General features: G+C 37.6%; 1 protein-coding gene across 20 annotated transcripts in view; it reads right to left on the minus strand.

Annotated features, from left to right (window-relative positions):
* N4BP2 (NEDD4 binding protein 2) overlaps positions 1-17,795 on the minus strand; it is a 55,244-nt gene that overhangs the window by 9,657 nt on the left and 27,792 nt on the right. For 12 of the 20 annotated variants that reach the window (XM_025210691.1, XM_025210704.1, XM_025210694.1 and 9 more), the window contains 9 exons: positions 14,317-16,583; positions 12,636-12,721; positions 12,140-12,185; positions 10,555-10,799; positions 10,277-10,300; positions 9,126-9,244; positions 5,788-5,926; positions 4,207-4,395; positions 2,040-2,208 (listed from right to left, as the gene is read on the minus strand). In XM_025210691.1, the coding sequence (XP_025066476.1) occupies positions 2,040-2,208; positions 4,207-4,395; positions 5,788-5,926; positions 9,126-9,244; positions 10,277-10,300; positions 10,555-10,799; positions 12,140-12,185; positions 12,636-12,721; positions 14,317-16,583 (3,284 nt within the window). Of the gene's footprint in view, positions 1-2,039; positions 2,209-4,206; positions 4,396-5,787; positions 5,927-9,125; positions 9,245-10,276; positions 10,301-10,554; positions 10,800-12,139; positions 12,186-12,635; positions 12,722-14,316; positions 16,584-17,795 lie in introns of those variants that run through there. The other 8 variants (XM_025210707.1, XM_025210708.1, XM_025210705.1 and 5 more) reach the window with 4 other exon arrangements.

The following is a 17,795-nucleotide window of genomic DNA, read 5'->3' on the forward strand; positions in this document are numbered from 1 at the left end:
ACAGACTCGGTGTTCAAAAGAACTTTTTCATCCATACATCTGAAAACTTTTACCGCAGTGATTTAGACCTTTTTTTGTTTTAGTACGCTGGCTATAGATGTTATATGTACAACACTGCCTTAGTGTTTTTTCTCCGCCAGCATAAAAAGTAAATTAAATGCATCATTATTGTTTAAGAACTTATATTGGAATTGTTCAAATGTACAATCTATATGTGCTCTGTCACACAGAGTTAATGATTTTATTGCAAGTTCAACTACCATTTACAATATCAGACCATTGCTTGAAATTAACATATGGTTAGAAGATAAAACAGTTAAAAGAGCACAATATAACAAGGACCATATTTGACTGACTTAATTACCAATTACAGAACACAGAACAAAACTCTTAAATCTAAACAAATTCTATCAATTTTGCACCAAAATTTTTTTTTAACCAAGTTCATCTTCATTTAACAAACAAGGATAGGAGGAAAAAGACAAACATTGAACCAGTATGTTATTTTTTTAAACTGGAGATCGAAGTTACACTAGCTGGAGAGTAATTTTTTCAACATTGGAGCAAGTTCTTGGAAACAACCTAAGTATCAATATGCAGTTTCAATACATGAGTGTAGGCTTTCAGAGGCTTTCTATTTGGGTAAGCCTAAGTAAATCAACAAAATTCTACCTCCTGAGAAGACTGCAATAGCTTACTATCTATGGCTAAATCCTTTGGATGCAGACTAGGAAAAGAGAGTAAGCAAAGAGTTAAATTAATCTGGATTCTATAATTAAACAAACTGATGTAGTGTATACTTAAAAAAAAAAATGAATAAGTATTTAGGGATTATCACTTTGTGTGAAGTCTATAACAACCTCTCTCTCCTTTATCTACCTATTTTTCATTCTGTTATCTTTACCAACTGCCAGACAATCCAGTGCCTGCGACTGGTCTCCTTTCATGTATTCAGACTGAAATAAATAAATAATATTTTCTAGAGTAGAGAAGACTCCAGCAATGATCCAAAGCACCCAATGACAAATGCTGAGCTTCTGGAAAATAAAACTCTATACCATGCATCAACAAACAGTATTAAGTTACAGCTTAAAGTACAGGATCATCATCTCAGGAGCAGAGAGTTATAGACTGGCTCAAGTAAATTAGCTCTTGCCCATAGTCCAAATGAGAAAAGAGCTCTTAGGACTCATGTTTCTGCTCTGTTAGGAAATTATTTTTTTGAAGACAGCCTGTATAGTTGTAACTTATAGACCAAGTATTTCTTGTAAAGAATGTCAACTGTACTTCACTTATAACATTATATTTTCTGCATGTATTTTGTTTGCATAATATTTTCCTAAGGAAACAACATTTCTGCAATACTTAAATATGCCACTGGAAGAAAACTCTCCAAGAACTACTTCACCAAATGACATGTCTGAAAATGGTAGTACTTCTGAACTTGAAAGAAAATGTGTACTGGTGACAATTATATGGAAAGGCCCTGAAAGAGGAATTAAACTTTTGTATAACAGCAGTGTTAGGACATTATCCTCATAATTGCTGGCATGCCAGCATGTTTTTTTTATTATTATTATTTCTAAGATTAAGAAAAAAAACACAATAGCAAAGAAACAAGTGAAAAAATTAAAGTAAAAGGAAGGTAATGAAGGCAAGTGTGATCAACTCTGATGTCAGGGGTAAAGATCAGTAAGTGACAGATCTTCTTGAAGAAGGAGAAAAAGAAGAAAAGATTTGAGAATAAAGCATAAAGAAAAAAGGAAGAAATTGATAGAGAAACGCAGGTGGGAAAGGAAAAAGTGGAAAGAACATTTTATTCATGTTTCCATGGCAAAGAAGAACACCTTTCAGAGGGGTCTTTAAAGATTACAAGAAAAACAGGTTGTTTGCAGGTGTTACTACTGAAGGTAAGTTAGCAATACTCAGACCCCCTATATTTTCCTGCATATGTAATGTATTCCTTCTACTCTGGCCCTGCTGAGTAGAGTGTCAAAAAATAATTGTGTGGGGAAAACTGATTATTAGGTTATTCCTACCTTCACTTTTCTCCTGTAGTACTCTGGACAAGTGATTCATGGCTTCATCTACATGGAGACCATGCAGATCCAAAACATTCATGGGCAGCAGGGAGGCATTTACCTTCTCAAAGATTTGCACAGCAGCAGCATGGTTTGCTTCTTTCATCTTCTGCTCATGAAGGCGGCCCTTTATTCATAAACACATCAACCGTTAAATTCTGAGACATAATCTGAACTCCATACTGGTTATGGGGATTCAAAATGACAGCACAAGCAGGGTGCTTTTAAGATTTCATGGCCTCAAACTGTGAGCTGTAATCACAATTCAACTTCTGGAAATGGCTCAGTAAGATCTATTCAGAAAGAGTCATGTGCTGATTTAATGAAAACCGTTTGCAAGACACTAGTCAAAGCTGTCACACAGAAGAGATCAGAATAAAAACCCTGTAAGAAAAGGGAAGGAAACCCAGAAAGACAACTTAACCTTATAAGAACCCTGTATGAATAAAACACAAATTCTACTTAGTCTCAAATTTTAAATTGCTAGTAATTTTTCCAACAATTATATTTTCTTTTTTTGAAAATATTTAGCTGTACAAGCTTTATTTCAGAATACTCAAAAATTGTCCCATAGTCCAGAACAAACCTCTCACATCTATTTTAAATCTAGGTTGAGACTACAAAATGTGTGCATTAAGATCAGCCTAGTCGGGCTTTGCAAATACTTCTTCCACAGTCACCAAGCCCTCCAGTAAAGTCTTTGACAAATCATCCAAAACAGAAACAGCACTTCTATCAAGGGAATAGCCTAGTCTACTAAGGAGTTACGGAAGAGACAAAACCTGAATAATGGAACTGTCAGCGTGGCAGAATAGATGCACTGAATTTTTTTGTAATGTTATAAATGTTTCAACTAAAAAAGGGTTTCCAGAGAAGATATTACATAGCAGATCAAAGTAATCCCACTAACATGCACCACTTGCGTTACGCTCCCTGCAATGAGGAGTCTAAATTATGAGAACTTTTAAATTGATTATGAACCTGTAACAACTCCAAATCAACAACTCCATCCCACACACACTTACTACTTATTAATAATACTTGCTTATAAACGTTTATAGAACTGGGCTTTTATTTTGGAGTTACTCTATTCTCCTGGGCCATGGTTAATTCAATTATTTCCTGCAACTAATAACTGTACTTTGTTTTGTTACTGCAGTCATGTCACACAAACTTTCAGATATCATCACTGTAAAGACTGCAGCAGCAAATCATTTCCTTGAAGACCTGTGGATACGGCTTGAGAAATGGAAATTGCTTAAGAATTTAGGGTATTCATAAATAGAGAAAAGGAATAAGTAACACTTCATCCTGAAGTTTCCTTTAAAAGATAATCTTGTAAGTACTAGTGGCAGACTCAAAGATACCAAGCCTAAAACTTACACTTGTAAGAGACCACAAGTGCAGGCCACGGCCTCAAACTTAGGCTCACAAATAAAAACTTGTCCTTGTAACTTGCCTCAAACTGAAAACACAAAAAGCAGATAAAGTTTTTCTGGAGCAAAGGTAGTAGTTTGTATTCCCTTACCAACCATACAATAAATTCTTTATAATTTTACTTGTTTTTGTATCCAAGAAGAGGAGGCAGGACAGAGACTGAAACTGTATAGCTGCCCAAATATCACGGAGACATTATTATTTAGAATCTCTTTGAATAAGATGCAATACCATTTAAAGTGGGAATGTAACAAAGTCACTCCTAAAAGAATCAGATCCTCAGTATTTCAATAAAACTCTCAGACCACCAATATGAGCACAGATAATAAAATATCACCCAATTTATATGCAATATTACACTATCCATTAGAAAAATCAATCCAAAGTCACATTACAATATGTTATGCATTTCAGTTTTAAAACTTTGGATCTTTCAACAGAAAGTTGCCTTATCACAGTATTAGTTCTACATATGCTACCAGATCACTGTGAAACTACAATCTACTTTAGAAATATTAACGCATATGTGTTAGTCAGATGATTTCTCAAGATTTCCATATGGGAGGAGTGATTGAGCATATCCAGATAACTGAGATAATTCATATTCATATCAAATCTAATTGGGTAGTGAGCACATTCGTAAACCAAGACAAAACATTTTTTTAAACTTTTTTTTTTTTTTTTTTACCTGTTGTGCATAAAATGCTGCCACAGGCTTCATACCCATGCAATATGCCTCCCCTGCCTTTTTCAGACACTCCTGTCTCTTGTGCTGATGTAAGAAAGATTCTGCTCTAAAATCATCATATCCAGGGTACTCAATGTCTTGAAACGCCATCTTACTCATAACATCTTCATCTTCCTTGAACTTCTTTGCCTGTAACAGGTAACATTTACTGGAAAGGCCGAGTCCAAATTAAGCCCTTTACAAGGCTTCTACTGATCTCACTGGAGCAGTAATTGCCTGGAACATTCAGCTATGTGCTGCTTATTCATTCCAGTGGGGAAAACACTAAGTACATCACAGGAAAACAAGCATGAGAGAAGACATCAATATATCAAAAGACCAGACCAGTAACAAGTGAAAATACGTTCCTTTTTGGTACTTATGTGTAAAATGTAAATTCATGTCCAGTTTAGCTGTTTATTGTTGAAGTATTTTACAAGCAGCTGTAAGCCACCTCTAAGAGGATGGTATTGATAATGACCCTAACTGAATAAATAAGTTGCTGTGGTCAGTTAAACTGAAAACTACTGAAGTTTCTTAGAACAATGTACTATTTTAATATAGAAGGAAAAAAATTATTTTTATATTTCATCTTCCCATTTTTACAGCATGAGCTATTTGGTCCTTGCAACAGGGGGTTTTTAAAACTTCAGATGGTTTTAAGTTTGACTAAACAAAAATGTGCTCCCCCTTTTAGCTATTTGAGACTACTCCACATGGAGGCAGTTTTGCCTAGTGGATAAGATACCGCACTAAGATTTGGAGGACCTAGTTTTTAGTCACAGCTCTCCCACAGGCCTGTTGCCATTAGCAACTCACTTCCTTTTTCAGTACCTCAGTTTACCCGTCTATAAAATGTGTATAACAACACTGATCTCCTTATATTAAGTGCTTTGTGATCTATTCATGAGAAGTGTTACATGAGTGTAAGGTATTACATTAATCATAGGCAACATATATATTCAGACTTCTCAGGGAAAACATCCTTGTCTACACTACTCAATGCAAGGTCACTGAAACTAACCAATTTTATACACGCTGTGGCCATCATAGATTCCACCAAATTGCAATTGCAATTATGATCTAATTCTAAAAATATTCAAAAAAGTATTTAAAATATTCTCTATACATCCCTAAAATGAAAAACACTACAAAAATAGAGCCAACCAGATAAAGGCATTCTAACTGTACGCTACAGCATTTTGAGGTCCATTCCAGCCCTGGAATTCTATAAATCTGTTCTATCCTGAATATTTTTCCGATTAGTTGGAACTTTCTTGCCCTTTCCTCTTCTCTGCCTAATCTCAGCAGGCTTCTTTCCTTCATGAAGGACATGCATGTGTGACCAGTGAATATAGGTGAATATAGGTTAGCACTGGCCACCTAAAAAAATCTCTGTACTTCAAATTCTACGAACCCATGAATGTGAAATATTCGTGCGTACCATAACATAGACAATTTGTGTATGCTGAAATAAAACATATATATTATGGCTTCAGTGACAGGATTTAAGTATACAGATTAGTAATAATTTGAAAAAACCTTTTTAACTCGGTTCTTCACTGTACTGCAGGAAGGGAGGGTTTCACTTTGCTGAACAGCCCCTTGAGCAACAACTGTTCTTACAGGATCTGCCTCCAGGACACAGTTCAAAAATTGCTCAGTCTGTTCTAAAGAATAGCTGTAGAAAATAATTAATATAAAATACAATTAATGGGACATTGTTAACATACATGCCACTTTACTAAAAAGCTTTTCCTGTTACTTCTTAAACATTAAGGCAACAGCATAATACTTAGCCAAATATGAAAATCAGTCTAAGAGTAAATTTACACTGCAATCGCATCTTGGCAGGTCAAATTAGCCATGATGTCACAGCTAGATGACCACCACTATGCAAGCTAGAGAGTTAGAAAGAAAAGTCATACCACTAGTCTAAAGCTAGCTTGGGTACTTCTGCACTATACTGTGTCCACTTCTCTAGTTAGAGTGGAAACACACAGCTACTTTCAGTCAGCCTTTTATGGAACAAGTGACCCCTGAGCCTGCTACTGAAACTCTGGCAGTATTCTGTCTGACTTAGTTTCATCAATAATGTGAAACAATGTCTCCTCAAAAGGCAGGAAACAACAGGAAGAAAGACTTACAAATTAAATACATTTTTGTGAAAAGGCTCAAAAACAACACAGAGAATTTAGAAGGGGAAGAGCTTGGGAGGAAAGGAAGAAACAAATACAAAGATGCAGGCATAAGTGGAGTTGTGTTCGGCTTGACAGGGAAGCCAGAAATCTTCTACTTGACAAAAAAATGAAAGAACACCATTGAATAGATTCATAGAAGGCTTGAGCAGCAGTCAGTTCAGACAGATTAAACAAAGGTTACAGAGGTGGTTTCAGTAGTCATGGAGGGACAAGTGTTTGACCTCTAGAGAAAATAGAAAGAATGACCAAGCTGAGATTCTGTAGAGAAAGGACCTAAGGGATCTGATGTCAGCCTGAATGTGTAGGAGAATCCCAGAGGGTGCAAACCCGTATGAAAAGAAATATAACAAGGGATGTCAAGCAAGATGCCAACAGAAGAAGGAAGAATGTTTTAGGGGAAAAAATGAAACTCAGTTTTCTCTATTTTGAGTTCAAAGTAGTAAATGAACATCTAGGAAGATGCTGAAAGATAATCAGAAGCAAGAATAAGTGGAAGGAGAAATAACTCTGCCTCTATTACAGACTTCTTCAGAGTTGCTATAGAAAACAATGGAGTATTAGCTACTGCTGTCAAGTGAGATGCGTTTTCTTCGACTGCACGTTTCCCATTTCCTGCCAATTTGACCAATATGCTCCTCAGGATGGCTGTTGCTTGAATTAGCAAAGCCACCGGTTGGGAGGGGCCAGCAATTATGCCAGATATCAATAACATCTAACAAATGCAGGGGAAGGGAAGGGAAGTGAAGTGAACAAAGTCAGGGAGTAGTTTTCTCCTCAAACCAATAAGGGGAAAATAAGCAAAAGCTTTATGTATGAATTTCAGAGACGGGAGTAGGAGGGAAACTTTCACTCTTAAGTGCCCCTCATTGGCAGGCATCAGTCTCTGGAAAACACAAAGACTGCACTTTTGGTGGGTTACCAGGTACCACCACAGCTTCGTGTGTCTGAGGAGTCTGACACGTGACAAGCAGACTGTGGCAAGTTGCACATACAAACCTGGTTGAGCTTGCACCAGCATGCCAAGTACCATCTTGTCTTGCCTGCCTCTGTCACCTCCTCTCTATCTCAACACTGACCCTTTCCATCTCAAAGCAACATAGGCCCTGCTTCATGGCAGCTTTCCACTTGCAGTGGTCCAAAGTGATTGATTCCCAGTGTTGGCCATCAATGCGCAGTTCACAAAGGTTTTTCTTGAAGACATCAACAAAACAGAGTTTAGGCCATCCAAGCTGATGTTTGCCAGTGGCCAGCTCACCACAGAATATGTCCTTGGGGATTTAGCCATCGCTCAAACAATTTGCATGTCCGTACCAATGAAGGCAACTCCATCACAAGAGCAGATTGATTTACAAATTCTTCCGAACATGACCCATCAAACTGCACTGTTGCATACATACTTATGTGGAAGGACTTGATGCTCAGGAGCTTAGGAAGGCAGCCAATCATCTTCAGGATTCAGAAAAAATCACCTCTGCTGACAAAACCAAAAGCTCCGTTAAGATCGACAAATGCCATATATGTACAGAGATTTCCTTTGTTCACGGCATTTTTCCTGTAGCTGTTTCAAGGAAAATATCATATTCATCATGGATATACCAGATCTGAAACCACATTGATACTGAGGGTAGACTCTGTCTGCAAGAGTCTGAAGTCTTAAAAGGACAAGTTTGGCAAACAGTTTCCCAATGATGCGAAGCAAGGAAATTTCGCGATAGTTACTGCAATCAGTCATTTGTTTTTGCGTAACTATGCTTGCATCCTGCACATCTTGAGGAACTTCGCCTTCTCTCCAACACATACATCTTAATTCATGCAGATGGAGGAGAAGGATGGATTTCCTGCACTTAATAACTTTAGCCGTTATACAATCTTCGCCTGGGGCTTTACCAGAAGCAAGCAGATCAATGGCTTTTTCTACTTCGACGACAGTAGGTTCATTGTCAAGTACTGTCAGGGTTGAGAGGTCTTCAAGTGCATCTAGAGCGGAGTCACAGACCACATTTTCTCTGTGAGAGCAGAGTTCTAAGTAACGTTCAACCCATTGATCCATATGCTTATTGTGGTCATTTAAAGAGACAGTCTTCCGCAAAACAAGCCCAGGAGCTTTCCTGATGCCCCCATACTTTGCTTGCATGTTGCCTCAGTCAGCAGCTTTCTGGATACTTCTGCAAAGTTGTAGCCAATAAATGTTTGCACACCATCTCGCTGTACATTTGACCTTTTGCTGGATCTCTCTAAGTGCCTGCAAGCTGAAATGGCTAACGTCACACTTATATTTAAGGAGAGTTGACCATTTCTTTTCTATGAGTGGGATCACTGCAGATGAGTTCTCATTGAATCAACTGTTTGAGGTGTGATGCAAGGTACCACAAGTGTCCAAGACAAGTTGATAGATGGCTCCTTTGAGCTGAACCCATTTCTCCTCATCAGTATTATACAGCTTAAAAGATGATGGAGCCCCAGAAAGAGTTTTGATTAATTGAGATGTGATTGATTGAGACAATTTTGATGAACTGAGATGATATGATACTTAATCATAGCTAAATATATTTGTTATTTTGCTATTCTTTTGAAAATATCCTTTTCTTGCACTTAATCATGACAGAATAACCATGTACGTAAAAAAGTATTATGCAACATTTCACAAAGGAACACACGAAACATGTAAAGATCTCTCACTTGTTATCCTTGAAGATGTCCCTTAAAAAGTTTTGATTAATGGTTGGAAACATCTCAAAGAGTTGCTTCTCCTTCAATTTGGCAGCACAATCTTTTCTAGCCATGCTAGCGGCACGTTTCTAATCCAGAAAGTAAAACAAAATAACCCCCCCACATTATCATTAGAGGAATCTATATCAGTAACAGAACTGATTCAGTAATGTGTTTCATTTGTCACGACTACACAGAAAAAAAACCTAACCAATCTATACACCCATGATAAAAAAGAAAATAATTGTATTTCAGTAGCAGCCATGCATTTGCACTGATGAACAGAAAGTAAGGATATCATGCTGCCACAGTCCCAATCATTTGGGGTGACTGAGCTACAGCTCCTTTAATTTGTTAAAAGGCAGATGGTAGAGCATTTCTTGAAAGGAGCTTTTAGTTTAGGCATCTGCTGTTCAAGCTAAATCCAGATTTCTTAAGGTTCCAGGAATGTTGGAACACCCTTCTTTAGTTAAAAGCTGAAATAAAACTGATATTTCCAGCATCCACATTTTTTTAATCTGAGTGACCAAAGCAAAACCAAATCCCATTAATCCAAGCTGAAAACTATTTATGGACACCATAGTTATAACTGTACATGCAGCTCACGGAAAAGAACCCACAACTCTGATTATAAACCTTTATTTTTAAATGTTTGATCTATGTAAGCAGAAATGGGATTTCCTTTTAGAACAGGTGCTTAAAGGCAATAGGGAGACTTATAAAGTAATACAGTTACACTGGTCTTGCACTGGCTCCAGCAGAAGGCAGTGGCATACACACTCACTCTTGTTACATAACTATCAGCTCCACATTAAAGACAGGAAAAAAATGAATACTAGAAAAATGAAAAAGAACAAAACTGTATGGAAGAATTAAATAACCTTTTCTAAGAAGGCAGTATGAAAAAACAGAAAAAAGTGAAATCTTAACTCATTTTTATTAGTAACGATGTGGGTTCTTTGTAAAAAGTATTAAAACCAGGCAAATCCATTTTTAAATGAGCATCCTATAGTGCTAATTAACAATTTTGGCAAAGCTCTCTCTCAAAAAATGCATAAAAATCAATTTAATAAACTTTTTTTAATGTGAAAACCAAAAATGCAGCTCAACCAAATGCTAACCTGTTCACTGAAATCCAGCATGATCTGTGTGTGAAACAAGACATTAAACTTTTAAATAACAGATTTATTTTAGTAGGAAAAAACCTGTCTTTTATCTAGGATCCTAAATACACTGTTGCTATTACAGAATCACTTATAAAACTAGCTATCCATCAGTCTCAGAAGGTCAGCATTAGACAGGCAACATGAAAACAGGCAACCATAGATGCAAAATATGCCTTCCAAGTTTACCAGATTAAAAAAATAACAGGCATCATAAAATGTAAAAATATTCATACCAGGTCCTGTTTCTCTTGTAAAGCAATTTCTTCACATATTATTTCTCTGAGTGATACTTTCTGTGTTTGTGCATTCCAGTGATCCATAAAAGGGAAAACTTCTGGTGCTGCTGAATTTTTAATCTGTGTGGTGTTAGATGAAGATGAGGCCCAAGTCATTTTCTTCTTCTGCAGTTTACTGTCTGTGCTCTGAGATAAGAATGTGCCCGAGTCATCTAAATCTAACTGCTCAATCAGCGTGGGACCTTCCAAAAAGCAAAAACCCAAAGGTGACAGAACGAAACACTCAACAATATATTTAATCAAAGCATAGCCATAACTAATTGCATGCATTTTACACATTTTTTTGTAATTTACTTATAATTCATTAATATCTACTTTATCTAAGCATTTTCTAGCAAAAATATTACCTTACTTTAATCATCTCTCTGCCTTCCCTTCCCTTCCTCCTTATCCCTTTGCCTCTTTCTTCAAAAGTCTAAACAAGCTTCATTTTAATTCTAGAAAGTAAATATCTGACATTTAAGCACTGAAAACTTACAACTAAAAACACTGAAAAATTCAAACACTGACAACTAACCCTCAATCACAAATGAGTAACTAGATGAAAATGGGCAGTTTTGGGGTTTTTTTTGTTGTGGGGGGGGTGTTGATGCAGTTACTTCCATGCATTCACCTTTTTCAACACCTTATTATTCAACAAGTTGATTCTATGTTTCTATGGCTGATATTAATGGCACAGTTTAGTCAGTAAACCAACAGCATTTTTAAGAATCTGCTTATGATGTGAATTGTGGGCTATTGTCAGAACCAAGGTTTAGGGTAAAGGAAAGGGGATGCCCTAGCAAATGATTCTTTTTGGGAAACTGAGGGCTCAATAATGGATTAGCCAATTCATCACCCTTTGAAACAGTGTGACATGCATTTGCCCCAAATTAAATCAATCCTCCTAATCAGAATGGATGGAAGGGATGAATGCCAAGGTTCCCTTGCATAAGGCTAACTCCACAAATGGCAGTTGCCTGATATACAGTGCACCCTATATCAGCTGAGACTGTGGCTGCCTTTCCAACATTCATGCACACCCAGCTGTAGTTTAGCCTGAAGTACTTTGATCTTAGAAATATGCAAAAGTCAGTCACCACAGCACTTCAGTGCTGCTATTACAATTAACAGTTTTAGCTAATTTGTTTACAATGCCACTGCTTCCACTGTGAGAGAATGGTAGGCAACTTAGCTTAATAAAAGAAGCACTCAGTTCTCATGAATTAATCTTACTGTCATTTTAAGAACAGGGCATTTCTATAAGAGTGTAAGGCAGTAGTTTGCAAACTTTTTAAAGGCTCAGAACTTTTGCATATCACTTCTGCCACAGAACCCTTCTGTCCCTGGCTCTACTGCTACACGTCAGCTCACACTGTTCAGGCAACCTGGTCCTGCAGTGGCAGTGCACTGCCTCGGGGGTAATGCCTACTCTCTGCCATTACCCCCAAATAACTTTATGGAAGCCCTGATGACCTATGAAACCCCGCCGGGTTCCATGGAAGTTTGAAAACCACTGCTGTAATGAAAGTGTGTACTGCACCTTCCACAAGCAGTTTATATGATCCATCTTCTTTCCTTCGCCGCTTCTAAATACAATTATTGAAAAAAATAACTGAGAGTTAATGAAACACAGATATAGATTCCCCACCAATGAAACACAAGAAATATTACCTTCCAGGTAAACTCTTTTCACATTAATTTATAATAGCTTTAAATATATATATTTTACATTTCATGCATGTATCAACAGATAAGAATAGATTAAGAGGTAAAATTTTGAAAATAAAATTACTTTTCAAATAACAGAGCAGAGAAAAATAATTTATGCTAAGATATTGAATCAGATCTCATAATTAATATTAGATAAATTATTCTATGTTGCATGTCCAACTACCCTTCCAATTTTGCAGTTTGAGGCATTATTTCAATTAGGAATATAAACATCTTGTAAAAAAAATTCTGGCAAATACCTAAAGAGAAACAAATAGACTGACAAAGCACAAGTGTACATTTTCATAAGAAAGAACTCAACAGACCATAATAGATTCTTTCCATTTCTCATGAATCACTTTTGCCAGATTCAGATCTATATGAACCACACAATCCTCAAGCGTTAATGATCCTTTTGAAAGAAAGAAAATATACTCATTACAACACTGTATAAAGGTTAGTTTAACCAAATACAGGACTGCAATTTGCATTTACAGGTCATACCTGAAAGAAGTGCAACTGCTAAGTTAAACAAAGACATTCTCCCCACAGAATTCATAAACCAGCACTCAAATTGTGAAGGTCAACTTATTAAGAACTGTATCTTCCATAATCTTAACTACTAAATGAAGCTCTTCTATAGTTTTTGGGGGTATTGTTAAGCATAATTTCTTATATATTCATCACTGCTTTTCTTTTTTTGTTTTTTTTGCAGCCAATTTTTAACCTTGTGACCAATTGCAAAACTGCATTTCCCTTCATTTAATTCCTGTCTGCAGATAGTCCTAATTAACACAATACAATAATGTGAGCACAACTGCCCTAATGTGGGCACAACTGCCCAGGCACCCCCTCCATGGATCATTCCCAAATTAGAGAAATATTTTTCCAGGAAAAGAAAAACATAAGGTGCCACTTTCCACTCCAATGAGGACCAACCTTTTGGCAGGCATGCCGCAAATTAGCCCCTCACCCTCCCTGAGTTCTACTCCAATCCACTTCCCCCATCCTGATCCCCAGCAGGTATCAATTTCCCCTATCCTGCTGTTACCAGCCCTGTGATCCCCGGCTGATCCACTACTCCGCTCCCTGCTTCCTTCCTTGTGCTCAGTGCCCAACCTGCTCCTTTGCTTTCTTCTCCCAGCTCCCCCACCACATCCCACCCACGCTGCACATTAGCCACTCCTGTTCTACTCTAATCAAATAAGCAGAAGTGATCATGGCAACTGTGTGATAAAGCTTTTCCTACAAACACCTGTTATACCCAGCAACCTCTAAAAAAGAAAAAGACACTGATATACAACACACAAAGAAACAGAACAGGCCCGAGACTTAATAGTACCCACACTCCTTTAAAATGTGATAGAACATGTCCAGATCCACTGATAAACTGTAGATTCACATTCTATAACAAATATACTTTAGGAAAAGCAAAAAGGTTACTGTATCTCATGGTGTCTTCCTTATTCCCCCTTTTCTCCTTTCCTTGAATTTCCATTTTGTATCTTGAGGCATCTTCAGTTGTTTTCTCAGGTATTTTTTTAGGATTTTTCCACTCAGACTAGTACAACATCTTTTAAGAAAAAGTTTGCTCTAACACTTTCTTCAGCTTCCTCCTTCCTCATTTACTTCTACTTTTAAGATTTCCTGTCCCTTTTTTCTCCAACCAACCACCACCTTTTTCCATCATCATCTCCCCAGCCTTAGCAGTCTGAAACTAGATTCTCCTGAACTGCAAGGCAAACTCAAATATTCTCTTACGATATTACTTCAGATATGAATATGGGTAGAGCTGAAGAATTAAAAAGGGAAAATAGCTATACTTACTGCTATATTTTATTATGTTCCATCTGTGATTATATTATAAAGTAACAATAGATTTTGAATAGTGCCATTGTATCAAAAGCATTTCCCAAAGAAATCAGCATGGTAAAATATAAGATTAAATTTAAAAACACAAATAGACCTATATTGCAAATATATGTTTATGAAGTAGTATGTCATTACCAGAGTCGATGCCAACTGGCCCAAATATTTCTTTCAGCTGAAGTGCCAGTTCGGCCTGTAATGTTAATTCTAGGCAATCTATATTCAAAGACTGAGAAGAAATTGATATCTTGGTTTTGTCTTCATTGCTATCTGAGATTTTACTTTCTTCTTTAACATTCCCAACAGATATCATAGGGTTCCCCTGAGTTTCTTTATCAGTCCTAAACTCTTGCTTGTCACTGGCAGGGTTCATCAAAGGTGCTTGATCCATTTGCAAGAAATTAATAATCGTTTTATCTACTTTGGGATTCTCTGGATCTCTTTCTGAAGGTTCACTGTCTCTATCCTTATTTAACTGAGGTTCCAAAATAGCAGAAGAAGAGCTAAGAACATTAGGAAAAGGCATAGATGCATATAAACCCACATCAGGCTGCAAGACTGGTAGCTTATTTTCCACTTCATAAACCAGGCTTGTATCATTTAAGTTTACTTCCTGTGCCTCTGAAATGGATTGCTCCATTTCTGTTCCTGTAGTTTCTGCATCAGTTTGAGAAGCAATGTCACTGGTATTTCTGGGTTCTACCAAAGAATTTAGTGAAAGGCTCATTAATGAATCAGGTACTTCAGCATCTGTTTCAAGTATATCTGTAGTTTTACTCTCTGTATCAAAAATGGATAAATTATTGTCTTCTGAAAGTAGAACACCATCAGTCATAATTATTTCATTGATTTGTTCAGAATTATTCAAATTATCTCCACAGTTTGTATTTGCCTTGGAGTGAAGGTTGATGACCAGTGGTTCTGTTCCTTTTTCCTGTAAGCATTCAGTATCTTTGTCCTTATACAACTTTTCATCAGAATCCAGCAGCAGGCCAGTGGCCCAGACAATATCTTTATTGCATCTTTCATACAAGTCTTTCAGTGCTTCAAATGAAACGGAGCCAAAGAGTTTACAAAGAATATTAAGATTTTCAGATTCATCAATACTGGTAAGTTCACTTTCTTCTACATATGTGCTTTTATCATATGTAACTCTATACGGTATTTTTTCCAGAGAATCTGAAGCAGAATCCATATCTTTAGGTCTGAATCCATCTAGTCTACTATTTAATACTTTAGGACTCTCAGAAATGATAATTTTCTTCTCTATTCTCCACAAGAGAGCAAAATCCTGTGGCTCGGTTTGCGTATAGCTGCTCAGTTGTTTATATGCATGTCTTTCCAGGTTTTCTTCCAGTGAATTAGGAGTAGACAACTGTTCCTCTGGCTTGGAAAGGGCCAAATCATGGTTGGTAAACGTTACAGCTAATTTATGGTGTTTCCGAGTTCTCTTATTTTGTTGTGGCTTTCTCTCACTGACAATTTCACTAGTTACTGTTTCCAATTTGTGAAAATTTGACTTCTCTGCATCCTGTAGCTTTTCAATGCCCAAAGATGTTCCATGAAGCACATTCACTGTGCTGAGAGTGTTTTTGTGTATATCACATTTACTATTTCCAGCGTCATCAGGCTGGCTTTGACTTGTTTTTTGTGTTCTCCTTGATCTGTGCTGCCTCTGCTCTAAAGAGTTTGAAGCAGGCCAATCTCCCACCATCTCCAATTCTGCTGCTTTTGTTTCTGTACCACAAACAGAAGGAGTATCACAAGGTAAAATTTCTTCCTGTTTTTTTTCACCAGGCTGAATATCAGCCAGGCCCACTTGTGCCTCACATGATTCCAGAGGAGGCTGGCTGGTGGCTTTATTATCTTCATCACTAATCACAGATGATTTTTCTATTCTCCTAGTCCTTCTGGTTCTCTGCCCCATTGTCTGTTCTACAGGCCAATCACCTACAAAGTTTAATAACTCTGGCTTCACCGATGTAATTAAAAATGAATCATTTTGTTTCATAATGTCTTTTATTTGTATTAATTCTGGTTCTAATGGAATTTCAGTATACTGATCTACTTCACTTTGATCTTCAAGGATCTTGTTATCACTGTATTCTTGAACTGCTTCACAAGAGCATATATGCAAGCTTGTTGTCTCCTCAGATATGACTGTGTCAGTTTCACTTGCTTCTGTTTCAATAATTCTATGCATTTCTTCTGTTTTTTCATCTTTTTTCAACAGCACTTTTTCATCATGCTCTGACAAGTATATATCCATATTATCTGAAATAACACAACTATTTTCTAGTACTGAAGGTGTAGCAGATACAGATTTATCTTCAGCTAACTCAAGAGATGTCAAAAGAGAAGCCAAAGGTCCTTCTTCTTTCACATAACTATGAGTCTCTTTCTTTCTGTAAGACAAACATTACAATGAAAGATAACTGTATTGAAAACCAATTTTTAAAAAGAGACAATTTACCTCCTACTTGGGAACCTTTCTACTCCTGTTTGGCTACTAAATAAATTTACATTTAAATTCAAAAGTCATAAACATTTTGAAGGTGAGAACTATCTTCTTGTCTAGAATACTGTGTAATCACCAGGCTGAGATGCATTTCTAATTTTCACTCTGACATCCTAGTATCTAGCGAGAAGAAAACAGATTAAAAACCACTAGTTCAGACCTCAACTCCCCACTTAAAAAACAAGATTTTATTTGATGAATACCCCTTCTCGACTCCAAACTGAGGTTAAAAGTTTATCTTCCTAATAGTCTCTCTCTTTCCGTGTCCTGTATGCAACTTCCCAAAGGACCACTAACCTTTTGGATCAACACATCCAGTTACTGTGCTCAAATTTCATGAATGTCACCAAAGTCAGATGTTCAATAATTCTAGAAATTAAAAGGTAACGGTTCCAGCAAGGTCCTTACTATCATGTGATCTTTCACTCTATTAATTCTCATTCCTGCTGTACCGCCTTGTAACAAGGAGCCAGAGGCTCCTATTACTTCAAAGGAAAAAATGCAGCAGGCAGTGTAGCAGTGGAGGCAGGCAGCTGGGCAGGAACTAGCTGCACTGAAACAAGCAGCTGTGGGACAGAGTCCAAGCAGCGTGAACATAAAGGCTGCAAGCAGCTAGGCTAAGCTGCAGCAGAGAGACAGGCTGACTATTAAGCTCAAGAAGAAACCCCTGTGCTTAGAGAGTCACCTAAAGGGGCAGTTCTCCAGAGCACACAAGCCCAGCACTAGAAGCAAGGCAAGCAGTCTGCTGTGCTCTACATGGGACCAAGTCCTGCCCAGTCCCACCTGGGTCAGCACATACTATGCTCCCAGCATCCCTTTCCCCCTACCTGAGGGCACCAGCCCTGGCCAGCAGGCAAAGCTTCCAGGCAGGGCTGCTGCCGCCCAGGGAACTGCTGGACTCCTCTGGCCTCCAGCAACTCCTCCTCCTGTCCCTGCTGAAGTGCTCCAGGCAGCACATAGGGACAGGAAGGTGCAGTGCTGAGGGGAGTGGGGTGGGCTCTGCTTGCAGCTTGCTTTGGTACTGCTAGAAAGGTGAGGTGGGAGCAGGAGCCAGCTTGGGCTTGATTCAGCCCTGCTCGGCAGGCACAGGACAGGCAGG

Source organism: Alligator sinensis, unplaced genomic scaffold (genome assembly GCF_000455745.1).
Source record: "Alligator sinensis unplaced genomic scaffold, ASM45574v1 scaffold246_1, whole genome shotgun sequence".
NCBI lineage: Eukaryota > Metazoa > Chordata > Crocodylia > Alligatoridae > Alligator > Alligator sinensis.